General features: G+C 41.9%; 1 protein-coding gene across 3 annotated transcripts in view; it reads left to right on the forward strand.

The window, feature by feature from the left end:
- Positions 1–15,028, forward strand: part of NIPBL (NIPBL cohesin loading factor) — a 128,516-nt gene that overhangs the window by 73,442 nt on the left and 40,046 nt on the right. For all 3 annotated transcript variants that reach the window (XM_073681712.1, XM_073681716.1, XM_073681723.1), the window contains exons 5-10: positions 1,195–1,294; positions 1,594–1,745; positions 1,845–2,005; positions 2,331–2,424; positions 3,681–4,298; positions 12,575–14,488. In XM_073681712.1, the coding sequence (XP_073537813.1) occupies positions 1,195–1,294; positions 1,594–1,745; positions 1,845–2,005; positions 2,331–2,424; positions 3,681–4,298; positions 12,575–14,488 (3,039 nt within the window). The remainder of the gene's footprint in view (positions 1–1,194; positions 1,295–1,593; positions 1,746–1,844; positions 2,006–2,330; positions 2,425–3,680; positions 4,299–12,574; positions 14,489–15,028) is intronic.

Consider the following 15,028-nt stretch of genomic DNA (forward strand, 5'->3'; position numbering starts at 1 on the left):
GAAGGATCAGTGAGCTGTCATAAGAGCATACAGATGAATATGTAAGCAGAGCACCAGATAGAGCGCCCCCCACAGGCCGCCCCAAAGCACAAGCATATCATTATGTCCAAACTGAAAGTAAAGATTACACAAGAACCACAGCACGGATTTCATCAACCAAGGTATCATTTTAATCAGTGTAATGTCGCCCACCTTGACAGTGTATGTAGTTTACTGAGCACAATCCTGCTGACAGGTGCGCTTTAAGAGGATAAAAACTTTGATGGGAGGAGGAGGGCTTCTTTAATAAACATGCATAGCTTTTTTTTTTTTTTATTATTATTATTTATCTCTGTATATTGTCCCATCCTTCATTCCTGCTGCATTGTGTACGCCATAAAAGCAAAACCTAAGAAACCGCAGTGGGTTTTATTTCTCCAATTTTGCCACAATTTTTTTTTCAGTCATTGCATGGTAAAATGGATGGTGTCATTCAAAAATACAAGTCGTCCTGCAAAAATCGACAGAAAAATAAACTTTCGTGTCTCGAAAGATGTAAAGGAAAAAAATTATAGCACAAAATAGCCATAAAGGAGTTATCCAGTCTAGAAAACTGCTTTCCATCCACATTACTATGGAAGTGCACTGTTCAGGATCCACACGTCCTGGCCACATCAGCAGTTATGAAGAGAGTCTCACTCAGGACTCTGTCCCTTGTTTGCAGTTTGTTTTAAAAAGACGAGCTGAGTTTTACTCACGGCATCACGTCGCCAGCTCAGCAGATCTTGCCGTCAACTCGAGGAGACCCGCAGAGCTCCATTGTTGGCTGCAGCACAATTGACTTCAGTGCTGCAGACTATAATATACAACAGGAGGAGCAGCAGAGGCTCTACGCTGGACCTGAGTGAGCAAATGTCAGGGTATTGGGGGGGTTTCCAGAAGTGGAAACCCCTTTAAGGCCCCAGCAGGAGGAATTCTGCTCATTGGACCCTTGTAGAATGTGTAGATCCCCTTTATTTTTGTATTGCAAATAATGTTGCATGCTTTTAAGTCCATGTCCTGCCTAGATCAGGCCTGTATGGTTAATGCAATCTATGTAATGGCTTAATAAAGTGTTTAATATAAATGCGTATTTTGCATTATATTGCTCGGATAAAAGTTTTGGTGATTTAGCAGTTTTGTAATATTCATGTCTCCTCTGCGTTTCCTCCTTAGGGATGATGATGCCTCAGTATAAACTTCCCCAGAATTCCATGCATGGCAGCCCAGCATCTTCCAACTATCAAGCAACCACTATCTCTCATAGCCCTTCCAGGTATCGCTCAGCATTTCTATTTATGGCCTCCATTCCCCAGTGCATTATCCACAGAGAGCTGCGTCTCGGGTGAATAGTTGGTCACTCCATAGACGTTCACTTTGGGTTTTTTTTCGGGGCCTGCAGACCTTTCATATATGGAGAAGAATTTATGATAATAGATAAATGTTTGGTAAAGCTTGTGAACACTGCTTAGCTAATCTCCTTAAGACCTCTATTAGTGTCCGTGCTTTGTTTAATCATTTTCAATTAAAAAGGTATGCTAAAGAGAAACTAACATTTTTACACTTCCTTTCCAGTCGATTTGTACCACCTCAGACCAGTTCAACAAATCGATTTATTGGCCAGCAAAACAGTCCTGTTCCTAGTCCTTACGCTCCCCAAAGTCCTGCAGGATATATGCCATACCCTCACCCCGGAAGTTATACACAACATCAACAAATGCAACAAGGTAACTGAGAATGTGGCATATTAAAAGTCAGCGTAATTATCCTGCAGTGCTGGGCTGTTATTCACATGACTCCAATCTTCACCTCTCCTTCTCGGACAGCTTCTGTTTCCAGTCCAATTGTGGCTGGCGGCTTGAGGAACCTGCATGAAAACAAAGTCTCCGGTCAGTTGGCAGGAAACTCTGCAAACCACCACGCTGATAATTCCCGACACAGCACTAGTGAGGACTATCTGCAGATGGTACATAGACTGGGCAGTGAGGTATGAACGCAACTTTTCATTTCTAAAGTAGGGGGCTACCAGGAGCGAGCATTAGATCTATAGCTCTGTTTGTGTCTCCAAATGTATAGATAGTTACTAAAAAGTCTACAAATTCTGCCACAGGTCTAAAGCTATTCGGCAGCGGGTTGCATCCAAAACACAACCACGCGCTGATTTTAAATTCCGCAGGTTGCTTTTTGTTCCCGCTACTCGTGGGTGGTATTCACACCCTATCCACATATTCTATTGTAAGTTCCTCAAGACTTTTATTCCTTGTAACGATTCCTTGGATGATTAAGTGGAAACACTTGTGTTCCGTTCACAGGATAGCGATTCTTCGATCAGGAACGCGGCCTCATTTCCTCTGCGATCTCCACAGTCTGTGTGCTCTCCTGCCGGAAGTGAAGGGACACCGAAAGGTAAATTTGCTTCTTATCCAATGTGCAATATATATGGTGGGTTAAAAAATTGACAGTATGCATATAATGTATTAAAAAGAAAGCTGATAAAACTTACTAACTTTGTAACTACTATGGTCCAAATCTTCAGACAGGTACCATTGTGTATCCTCTGTTTGTAGAGGCCTCATCGCCGCCAAATAATCTATTTGCATCGAAAGGCGTCCACCATAGTAATTGGATATTTTAAAGAGGTTGTCCACTACTTTAAAAAGTAGTGGACAACCTCTTTTATTGAAATAATGTTTGAGGGATTGGTGACTACTGTTGTATTTTTCAGGAATTATCACACAGATTTCTCTGAATATTACTGTTTGGACCACGACTGCTCTGTGCTAAGAGGCATAAACTGCAATGCTATCTATTTAGAGGGGTTTTCGGTATTTAACAAAAAGTTGTCCCCAGGCGCAGTTTTTATTTTTTTTTAATAACAATAAATTGTGCTTTATATGCCCGGCGCAGCGCTGGCATCATGTCAACGCTGCAACCAATCACTGAGCTCTGTCACTGCCTTAAGTAAAAGGCTCTGACTCTGCAAGGAAAATTGTAAAGTTCATTGATTGACTGCAGTGCTGAATGTTACATCAGCACTACAGACACCTGGAGCAGCGGTAGACAGTGTAGGACCCAGGGAAGGTGACATCTGCGCTACAGACTATTACAGACACCAGGAGCAGCGGTAGACAGTGTAGGACCCAGGGAAGGTGACATCTGCACTACAGACTATTACAGACACCAGGAGCAATGGTAGACAGTGTAGGACCCAGGGAAGGTGACATCTGCACTACAGACTATTACAGACACCAGGAGCAGCGTTAGACGGTATAGGACCCAGGGAAGGTGACATCTGCACTACAGACTATTACAGACACCAGGAGCAGCGGTAGACGGTGTAGGACCCAGGGAAGGTGACATCTGCACTACAGACTATCACAGACACCAGGAGCAGCGTCTGTCACATTGCAGGACCTGGGGAAGATTAGTAAAGCACAAACCACACCTGGGGACACAACTTTTCTGGAAACTGATAAAAACCCTTTAACACATGCAGTAAATGGCTTTAATTGCAGATTCTGCCTCTAGTAGTAACAGGCTGGTCGCTGTCATTGCTGCTGGTATTTATGCATAAATTAATTTAATACGGTTATCTCGAATGTGCACGTATTTGTAGTCATTTCAGCTCTGATCATTTCTTTTTGTGTACCCTTCCATTTTAGGGTCAAGGTCATTAATTCTTCAATCCCAACCACCTCCATACACCTCTCCAAGAGACGCTCCTCCAGATATTTTGCTGGACTCACCTGACCGAAAGCTGAAAAGACAGAAAAAGTTAAAAACGAGCAAAGACGAGAAGGAGCCGAGTGAAAAGTCTGCAATGTATGACATCATTAGTTCTCCCTCCAAGGACTCTACCAAACTCACATTAAGACTGTCACGTGTAAGATCTTCAGAAATGGACCAGCCAGGAGACATTCTCTCCAGCATGGAGAACAGTAACGTCTCGGAGGGTGACTCCTCTTTCAATGTGCAGTATCCCGGGCACACATCAAAAACGCCAGTGACTCCACAGGACGTAAATCGCCCTCTGAACGCTGCTACTTGTTTCCAAGAGCAGAATGAATTCCTGCAAGTACAGCAAGTGCCCGTCCTACAGCCCAACACGTCGGCAACTGCAAAACCGTCTCAACCTCCCGTGGCTCAGTCACAAAACCAACAAACAGGAAACATAACGCCATATGATGAAGTTGAACTGGATGCTCTTGCAGAAATCGAGAGGATAGAACGGGAATCTGCCATCGAGAGGGAGCGCTTTTCAAAAGAAGTTCAGGATAAAGGTAAAATGGAAATGTGTAATTTCCTGATGAGCCGGGGGTTGTGTCCAAGCCGGAATAAATTACTCTGGTGTCCATCAGTTTCCTAATGGAGCTTTAGTTCTATCTGGGCATTTATATTGCACATTTTTGGGTAAAGGGTATTCCTATTATAACAAGTTATCAGCAGTGCAAAACAACAATAACCCAAAAAACTTCCCAGACTGGCGCGCTGTTCCACCTGTAGACACATGGCCCTGACATCAAAGGAACGGCACCAGTCCGGGAGGTGAGAAGGTTTTTTTTGTCTTGCTGAGCTATTAAAGGGGTTGGCTATGACCATTTTATTTTTTTTTTACTATGGGTGTAAAAAAACAGAGGCAACTACTTGGCTGTTCTGCCCAGTGCCGGCTCAGCGCAGTCACTGACAAATTCTGCCGGCGATTCAGCTGCTCCACATCAACAGAGCAGCTTCTCTTCCGCTTTGCTCTGTTGACTGGGCGTGACTGCCGACGTCCTACTAATTGACAGCCAGCTTCCCTGCTGCCTATCAGCACGATGGCGGCAGTCGCGCCACGTCAACAGAGCACAGCGGAAGGGAAGTTACTGCACAGTCGACATGACGTCTGCGGAATCTGCTAAATTGCCAGCAGTAGTCATCTATGACTGCTTTGTGACGGCAGAGATTGGCGCCTTTCAGAACAGGAAAGTAGTTAGCAACTACCTGCCTGTTAGCGCAGTAAAAAAAAAAAAAAGTTTAGTCCTGGATAACCCCTTTAACAAAAAATTGTCCGGTATTTTACAACCACTTTAAAGGCATAGAGGCAGTTTTCAAATGTGCAGTATGTTAGATGCTAGGGATTGCACCGCTTTAGTGTACAAGTATTCAAAATCTATGATGAATTCGCAGCCACATCCAAATCAATTTTGCTAATCTGAATACTGACAATAAATGTACACACTCTGTTATTAAGATCTGATATAAGGGTTTGTAAGTGATGCAGTGAAACTCAGCTGTGTTGCACTCCCCCTTCCCCCACACCAACTCATGCAGACAGTTAGACCAGGAGGTCAGAGCTTTATCCCACCATCTCACATGGAGAAACCTGCTCTAAGCTCTGGTGGGGGCGTGTTTTTTCTCTCCTGAGTGTTGCTGCCTGCTTATGATTGGTCAGCATCATACAGGAAGAAGAAGTGCACGCCTCCAGTGTAAACTCTGATAGTACCCATAAACGTTAAAAAAAAAAAAATTTACTCCTTAAATGCCAAATACTTTAATTGCTAATATCTCCTCTACAGAGAGGCAAAATAAAAAATAAATTAATTCCACTCTACAGCCATTATTACATCACGTGTCCAGTTCAACAGGAAAAAAATGGTGAAAAGTCCTCTTTAACCCTTTCCCGATATTTGTAGTATTTATAAATCATCATAGAGAAAGACTTCCTGACCGATGCAGTACATATGTCATGGCGATCGCCCGCGCACAAGGAGCTGTGCACGGGCGATCAGTGCTGGGTGTCAGCTGACACGCCGTAAATGGATATGAATAGCGGTACCAGAGCGCCAATAACAGGGCAAAAATATTAAAAGGACTGATTTATTAATATACACACAACGCGTTTCGGTGGACACAGCCACCTTCATCAGGTGTGACAAGCAGCAAACAATTGATCCTTATATACATTTGACTAGGTATACAATTACTTAAAAGGGGCGGGGCCAGATACAGAGTAATACCTCTATATTAACCCCTTGAGTTCATATATGCTCAATAGAGTAAAAAGGATTGTTATAAAATAATGCCTAATGAAGCATATAGGGTTCTTATAAAAAGGATTCGCTGTAAAAAAACAACAACTTGTGAATCCTATAATCTTAATACTTCATAGGATATATTGTCATCTACCACCCTATATTATAGATTATATAAAAAAATAATAATAATTTTTACATACAACATAAAACAATGCATAAATATAAAGTATAAAATTACAATCAGTTTCTATCATTATAATTAGGAAAAGTAGACGAAGAAAGGAAAGAGAAAAAAAAAAAAAAAAAAAAATAATAATAATAAAAAAAAAAAAAAAAAAATTTTTCTTTAAATTTTTTCTCCCTTCTCTCTCTCTCCTCCCTCCTCCCCTCCCTCTCTCCTTTCCCCTCTTCCCTCCTTCTCTCTCTTCTCCTCCCCCCTCCTCCTCCATATAAAAGATATATATAATAAATTTGCTAAAATATGAAAACAATTATTTAAAAAGTTGTCTTCTCTATATTAAGGTTCAAACCTTCAGGAGACAAGGTTCCCATTTTGAAAATCCAATAATTTTCACGTGTAATGAGACGATTTAGTCTATCAGGGTGTGTATCAACTATATGATCAATGATAGTTAGTTTTAGGTTATTAGGATTTTTTTGATGTTCTTTTAAGAAATGATTAGAAACACTATGTAGGGGAAAGCCGTTTCTAATATTTTGGCGATGTTTATTATTGCTAATAGGAACTGAATGGTTCGGTCTTCTACCAATTGTTGTATTGCTAGGGGCTAATATAGACAATTCGGGTAAAATATCCACATCTACCCACTTTAAGGAAGTGGATGTAAATAGCTATCTTGAATTTGACAGTGGCCATCTACCCAGCTGGATTAGAAATATTCCATACGGTCAATATTGGCGTGTCAGAAAAAATTGTACACATGATTCGGATTTTTTTCTGGAATCTAAGGTTTTACAAAAACGTTTTAGAGCTAAGGGATACCCCCGGAAATTATTAGAGGATGCTTTCTCCAAAACTAGATCCCTATCACAGAACCTGTGTATCAACAAATCCAAGAATACCAGCCAAGAGCCATACAGCAATTTCAGTTTAAATCTGATTACTACCTATGGTAAACCTACGCAAGTGTTATCCAGTTTATTAAAAAAATACTGGTTCATTTTAAGTAATGATCCAATATTAACTGGTCATTTACCGGAATTTCCTCATGTCATATATCGGAGGAGTAAAAATCTAGGAAACTATATAGCCCCTAGCAATACAACAATTGGTAGAAGACCGAACCATTCAGTTCCTATTAGCAATAATGGATGTTATAAATGTAATGTCCCTAAATGCTTATGCTGTCAATCCATTGATAACGGAGCCAAAACATTCGTCTCTGCGGTCACTGGAGAGATATATCCCATTCGCTTTAGACTTACATGTCAGTCCTCATATGTGATCTATCTGCTCCAGTGCACCTGCGGCCTGCAATACATCGACCGCACTATCCAGGAGATGCACTCCAGATTAAATAAACATCGCCAAAATATTAGAAACGGCTTTCCCCTACATAGTGTTTCTAATCATTTCTTAAAAGAACATCAAAAAAATCCTAATAACCTAAAACTAACTATCATTGATCATATAGTTGATACACACCTTGATAGACTAAATCGTCTCATTACACGTGAAAATTATTGGATTTTCAAAATGGGAACCTTGTCTCCTGAAGGTTTGAACCTTAATATAGAGAAGACAACTTTTTAAATAATTGTTTTCATATTTTAGCAAATTTATTATATATATCTTTTATATGGAGGAGGAGGGGGGAGGAGAGAGAGAAGGAGGGAAGAGGGGAAAGGAGAGAGGGAGGGGAGGAGGGAGGAGAGAGAGAGAAGGGAGAAAAAATTTAAAGAAAAATTTTTTTTTTTTTTTTTTTTATTATTATTATTTTTTTTTTTTTTTTTTTTCTCTTTCCTTTCTTCGTCTACTTTTCCTAATTATAATGATAGAAACTGATTGTAATTTTATACTTTATATTTATGCATTGTTTTATGTTGTATGTAAAAATTATTATTATTTTTTTATATAATCTATAATATAGGGTGGTAGATGACAATATATCCTATGAAGTATTAAGATTATAGGATTCACAAGTTGTTGTTTTTTTACAGCGAATCCTTTTTATAAGAACCCTATATGCTTCATTAGGCATTATTTTATAACAATCCTTTTTACTCTATTGAGCATATATGAACTCAAGGGGTTAATATAGAGGTATTACTCTGTATCTGGCCCCGCCCCTTTTAAGTAATTGTATACCTAGTCAAATGTATATAAGGATCAATTGTTTGCTGCTTGTCACACCTGATGAAGGTGGCTGTGTCCACCGAAACGCGTTGTGTGTATATTAATAAATCAGTCCTTTTAATATTTTTGCCCTGTTATTGGCGCTCTGGTACCGCTATTCATATCCATTTATTGTCCCTTTCCCCCTGTTGGGGTGCGGTAGAGCTGCCTTTAACTTATTGTTCTTTCACCTGTGGGAGGAATTTAATTAGAATCACTACCCTGGTTTTCCAAGCTGCGCTGCCCTAACCCCTCCGGAACGCTGCCGGGGGTGTTGGTGAAGCTGGGCGTCCATCTCGGCGTTACATGCAACTAACCTGACCACGTGATCCACCACCGAGAGATCAGGATCTGTGAACGCCGCTGGAAATAGATGACAGCCACCAACAGAGCGGAGCTTGTGGAGCTTTACACTGGGGTTGTGCAGAGGTGCACAACTTCATAAGGTTAGTAGCCATCCTCACACCCCTCTAACAATTGCAATACTGAGTCACCCATTGCGCCTTGTTCTCTCCTCTCTTTACAAGCTGACACGCCGTGACTCAGTGCCAGGAGCGGTTCCCGCACCGCTCCGGGCACTTTAACCCGCTAAATGCATTTAGCATGCAGGCAGAGGGAAGAAAGCCCCTTTGCCCTTGGAACGGAGACCCCACGACGACGTTGCGGGGCCCGATCGTTGCCATGGTGACCTTATGTCATCATGACTACATCTGGGTCACCACAGCTAGCAAAGTTGATAGATCATTCTCAGTGCAGGGCTGACAGTTTGCATAGCATAGGAATGCTGCTGCATCTCTATAGTATACAAGCGATCAGCCTTCTGAAAGTGAAAATCCCATGGTGGGAAAAAGTACAAATTTTGTTTTCGTTTTTTTTTTTTAAGATATATATATAATTTTGTGATATTTTTTTGCTATCGCCAGAACGACCTGACCTATAAACTGTCCCACTGGTTAACCCCTTCAGTGAACATCGTAAAAAAAAAACAAAAACAATAAAAAAAAACGATGTTTTATCATACCGCCGAACAAATAGTGGAATAAAACACGATCAAAAAGACGAATGTAAATAAAAATGGTATCGTTGAAAACGTCATCTCGCAAAAACAAACAAGCCGCCATACAGCGCCTCAGCGGAAAAATAAGTTATAGCTCTCAGAATAAAGCGATGCAAAAATGTCCGTCTTTTTATTAGGCGTGCATAAAAGTGCCGTCGGCCACAGTTTTGTGCACTTCTGAGAAGGACGTTTCAGAACAGAGGCCAGACTGAGTCCAGAGTAACTCTGCTGCCTCATTTTAGTGAATGGATCCCTCGTGGGTTTCATCTGAAATCCCGTCATTCGGAGATTTAAATGGAAACCCCCGTTATAAGTGCTCAGCGTAGAGCGCAGGATAAATGTGATCCCAAATGTTATGTAAATGTTCCTAACAAAAGCTTCAAATCAATCCACAAAAAAAAAGTCCCCACTCAGGTCTGTCATCTGTTTTTGGAAATATAGGGGGCTTCCATGATACTGGTAGTACAAAGGATCTGGAAAAGTGCAATGGCTCCTTGCCCCCCCCCACCCAAAAGAAATTCAGCAAACTCTGCACATCCAAATGCATCCCTTCCTCCTGATCTCCACAGTGTGCCTAAACCGCAGTTAGCATCCACTTGTTTGGCATTTCTGTAGCGATGAGAGCCCACCTAATTTACAGGTGCCTGTCTCCAGAAGCATGAGCTGGGCACAATGTACTGGGCACTACAATGGCATTTTGCAATTTTCACTCAGCAACATCTTCTGCTTCTTGTTTCTGGTAAACACCCATGGAGTCAAAATCGTCACTACACCTGTAGATAAATTCCCAAAGGGGTTCAATTTCCAAAATGGGGTTATTTGAGGTGGTGATTCTGCTATTCTAGCACTTAGGGTCTCTGTATATGGAGTCTGCATACTATTCTAGAAAAATCTGTTCTCCAGGAGGCAAATAGCGCTCTGTCCCTCCTGAGTCTCGCCGAGTGGCCAAGCAGTACAGTACAGCCACATATGGGGTATTTCTACCTTCAGCAGAAATTGTGTGACAAATTTTCGTGCCATTTTTACCCATTTCCCAGTTAAAAATGTAAAATCTGGGGGTAAAACAAACTTTTGATGGTAAAAATGTAATTATTTTTTCTTCACTGCCCAATGGTGTCTAATTCTGAGACCCACCTGTGGGGTCAATATGATCACTGCACCCCTAGATAAACTCAGTGAGAGGTGTAGTTTGTAAAATGGGGTCTCTTATCGGGGGGTTTGCTGTTCTCGCACCTGACATGGCACCCTCAAACCAGTCCAGCAAAATCTGAACTCCAATATGGTGCTTCTTCCCTTCTGAGCTTTGCACTGTGCCCCAAAAGTAGTTATCGACCACATGTGGGGTATCAGTGTACACAGGAAAAATTGCACAACAAATTTTGGGGTCCATTTTCTCCTGTTACCCCTTTCAAAATAAAAAAAAAATTGGGGCTAAAAAACATTTTTTTGGGGAAAATGGGAGCTTTTTTTTATTTTTACGGCTCTACGTTATAAACTTCTGTGAAGCACTTGGGGGAGGGGGGGGGGTTCAAGGTGCTCACCACACATCTAGATAAGTTCTCTGACTGGTCCAAAATGGGGGTCACTTGTGGGGGGTTTCCATTGTTTAGGCACATCAGGGGCTCTCCAAACGCAACATGGCGTCCGCTAATTATTCCAGCAAATGTTACATTCAAAAGGTCATATGGCATTCCTTCCCTTTCGAGCCTTGCCTTGCGCCCAAACAGAGGTTTTCCCCCATGCATGGGGTATTGGCGTACTTAGGAGAAATTGCACAACAAAGTTTGTTTTCCATTTTTTTTCCTGTTACCCTTGCGAAAATAAAAAGAAAATGGAGTCTAAAGTAAATTTTTTGTGAAAAAAAGTTAAATGTTCATTGTTTTCTTCCACATTCCAAAACTTCCTGTGAAGCACCTGAAGGGTTAATAAACTTATTGAATGTGGCATTTAAATTACGTCACGGCAGATGTGCATGGTTACCAAAATCCACCAACTCCTCGCCACGCAATCGCAGCAAACTGACCATCATGATAGCCGGGGCCTGTTGAAGGCTTTCGTCACCACCATCTTGGTCCTGCTATAAGGCCCAGTCTGTTGGTGTTGGTTGGTTGGTGGTCTTTGTCACTACATACTGCAGCATATTGTATAAGCGATTGAACGATTGCAAGTTCAAGTCCCCGTAAAAAGAAAAGAAATCAAAATGCCAGAATTGCTTTTTTTTTTCTTTTCTGTTTGTCTCACAACACCACAAAAAAAATGCATTAAGGAGCGATCAAATCGTATTATCTACCTATAAAAAATATGAGCTTGCGACACACAAAACCAAGACAATCACACGACTGCACTGACATAAAAATATAATCGTTACGGGTCTCAGAAAATGGTGAAACTAGCAAATTTCTTTCTTTTTTTTTTCTAATTTCCAAATTTTTTTCCACTTAAATTAAAAAAAACAAAAATAAAAATCACAAATTTAATATATCCCCCAATCATAATCACCTGGAGGATCATATTATCTTGTCATTTTTACTGCACTAATGGATGCCGTATATACACCTCACCCCCTCCCCCACCAAAACCCCCCCCCCCAACAATTCGGCCATTGCATTTCTTGTGCAATTTCACCGCACTTGGAATATTTTTCCTATTTTTCACTATATTGAATGCTAAAATAAATGCTACCGTTCTAATCTACAACCCGTAAAAAAAAATAAAATAATAATAATAATAACACTATGTCAGCGGAAAAATAAAAAGGCTAACTCTTGGAAGAAAAAAAATATGAAAAACCAAAAAACGCAAAAGGGGTTAATGTGATGATGAATTGTGACGTATCAGTCCTCTTCGGCAGACTGTTAGATTTTCAGATGTTTGAGTTGTAAAATAAATGTTAAGTACTTATTTATTTTTTTTCAGAAATGATAATGTTTCCATGAGTTTTGGCGTTCCCTCGTCTCTCCTTTTCCTCCGTACTTTCAGGCTGTTTTCAGAACGATCCGCTAATAATGGAGGGAATGTTCGTCTTCATCGGAAGTTAGATTTCCGCATAAAACTTAATGTTAAGCTTAAAACTATAAATCTATCCCTGATTAAAGGTTCTAACGGGTTTTTCTTTGCCAATTTTTTTAGATAAACCTTTGAAAAAGAGGAAGCAAGATTCCTATCCACTAGAAGCTGGAGGTGCTACTGGAGGAAACAGACCAGCTTCCCAGGAGACGAGTGCTACCGGAAATGGGTCACGGCCCGCTCTAATGGTTAGCATTGATCTTCTGCACGCCGGCAGAGGGGACTCTCAGGCAACTGCAACTCAGGACTCGGACTTTGTAAGGAAAACTGAGGAAGCAAAACATTGTAATGATGGATTTGTTTCTGCACCACCCGAAGATCAAACGGGAGTTCTTAGAAATACATCTGACAACCATCCAGGGACACCGAGAAAGAAGTCAGAGTCAGAAACCGAGTGTCCTGATAAATCCACGGTGAGCACACCGGCTAAACAACCAGCTGACCCTACGCAGGAAGAGTCGCAGAAAGACGGCAAACAGTGTGATATTAAAGCAGAGCCCCCTGAGAGCGTCGAAGAACCTGTGGTTTCTGGAGACAGCAAAAGCGAGACGAAGCCTGAACTAAAGGAGCAGTGTTACCAGGTGAACAAGACTGAGAGTAAGCCGGGAGACTTGGTGGAGGATGTAAAGACTGAGGCAAATGACTCCAAGCCGTGTGACATCCAGGAGGAAGTCAGTGTAAATGACAGTCAAAATGACCCGAGTAAAGAGGATAATAAACAGGAGCAGAGACAGCAGCCCGACACTCCAAAGCAGCGTGGTGAAGGGAAATCAGACACTCCGAAACAAAAACTCGAGGGAAGGCCAGAGAACCCGAAACAGAAGGGCGACTGTAAGCAAGAGCAAGCTAAACAGAAGGCTGATGGCAAGTCTGAGCCGCCAAAACAGAAAGGCGACGGGAAGCCTGACAATCCCAAACAGCGGACTGACGGACGCACTGATAATCCGAAGCAAAAAGGTGACGGGCGGCCAGAAACGCCAAAGCATAAAAATGTCAGTAAACCTGAAACGCCGAAGCAAAAGGGTGATGGCCGACCCGAAACACCTAAGCAGAAAAGCGAGGATCGTCCTGTCGTAACTAGACAGAGAAGCGAAGGGCGTACAGAGACACTGAAACACAAACCAGATACTAGACGAGACTCAATGAGGCTCTCGTCCGATAAGAAACCGGATTCATCCAAGCATAAAACAGATGCAAAAGCCGAGTCTCCCAGGATCAAGCCTGAAAGTCGCTCCGACGCAGCGAAGCAAAGAGTAGACGGGCGACCGGGTCGGGATTCTTCAAGGCGCCATCCCGAAAATCCAAAACCGAAACCTGAAGACAGGAGAGAATCTGAGCGTCAGAAGGCAGATCCATCCAAGGCCAGGAAGCCAGAGTCTCTCCGGTCCTTCAACAAGAACGAACAGGATGCTAAACACGGGAATAAGTCCGATCCTTCCAAAAAGGATAATCCTGAGCGGAAGCAGCGGGTCGATTCTGAGTCCCGAGACAGGCTTTCTTCTGGGGAGCAGAGATTAAGACCAGGAAGCCCACGGATTAAACCTGACAGTAAACCAGACCCCAGTAAATCAAAGATGGATAAACCTGCATTAAGATCACCAACTGGTAAAGATGACAAAAGGACCGATGGGAATAAGTCTAAGGTGGAGGGGAATAAGGCACATGGGGACAACAAAGCTGGCTTTCCAAGTTACTTATTGGGCGGGAGTCAGGGCACACTGAAAAACTTTGTCATTCCAAAACTCAAGAGGGATAAGGATGGCAACGTCACCCAGGAGCCTAAGCGAGCGGGGCAGAAGGGGGAACAGCGTCCTGACAAAGTGGGTTTTGTGGAAGATCTTAATAAAGGAGCTAAACCTGTGGTGGTCCTCCACAAAATGTCTCTGGATGAAGTACAAAAACTGATAAAAGAGCGAGAGGAGAAATCCAAGGCTGCATTGAAGTCCAACAAGAACAAGCCTACAAAGTCCAGCAAAGGTAATGGCTGCGGGTTTTTTGGATGTCTGTTAATTGTTTTGTTTTTTTGTGAATCTTGGCAAAAAAGTTTGCCCCATACCTCTCTTACTGATTTGCATCTATGTGGGACTGAGTTAGTCTTCGGCCAACTGTATAGAGAAGTGTGGGATACTTTTATTTTTTGAGATGGGTCCCGATGGTGGACGGATACCATGGCTCACATTAAGACTATCACCACTGGGTGGTATACTATTGCCGCAAACGCAGTGTGCACTTAGCCGAATACTTATATATTTGCAGATTTGGATGTCTGTTTTCGCTCTAGTTTCTGAAGGATTTTTGAAGCTGTGAGGGCAGTCAAGATTATGGGGTAAAAGTATGGCAACTTTTTGACCCCACAATTGTGTCCAGCTGCCGTAAATGCTCCTCGATAATTTTAGAGTGTGTGAGAGCGTTGCACGGATTGTATATCTCCTCCATGAATATTAGTGGTTCTTCTGAGCATGTGTTAAGTCTGTCCTGTTTCACTGGTTTCTTTGGGATATTTCTTACAAATATCGT

The sequence above is a fragment of the Phyllobates terribilis genome, unplaced genomic scaffold, assembly GCF_046119375.1.
Source record: "Phyllobates terribilis strain yellow unplaced genomic scaffold, ASM4611937v1 Scaffold_1__5_contigs__length_1240528914, whole genome shotgun sequence".
NCBI classification, from domain to species: Eukaryota; Metazoa; Chordata; class Amphibia; order Anura; family Dendrobatidae; genus Phyllobates; species Phyllobates terribilis.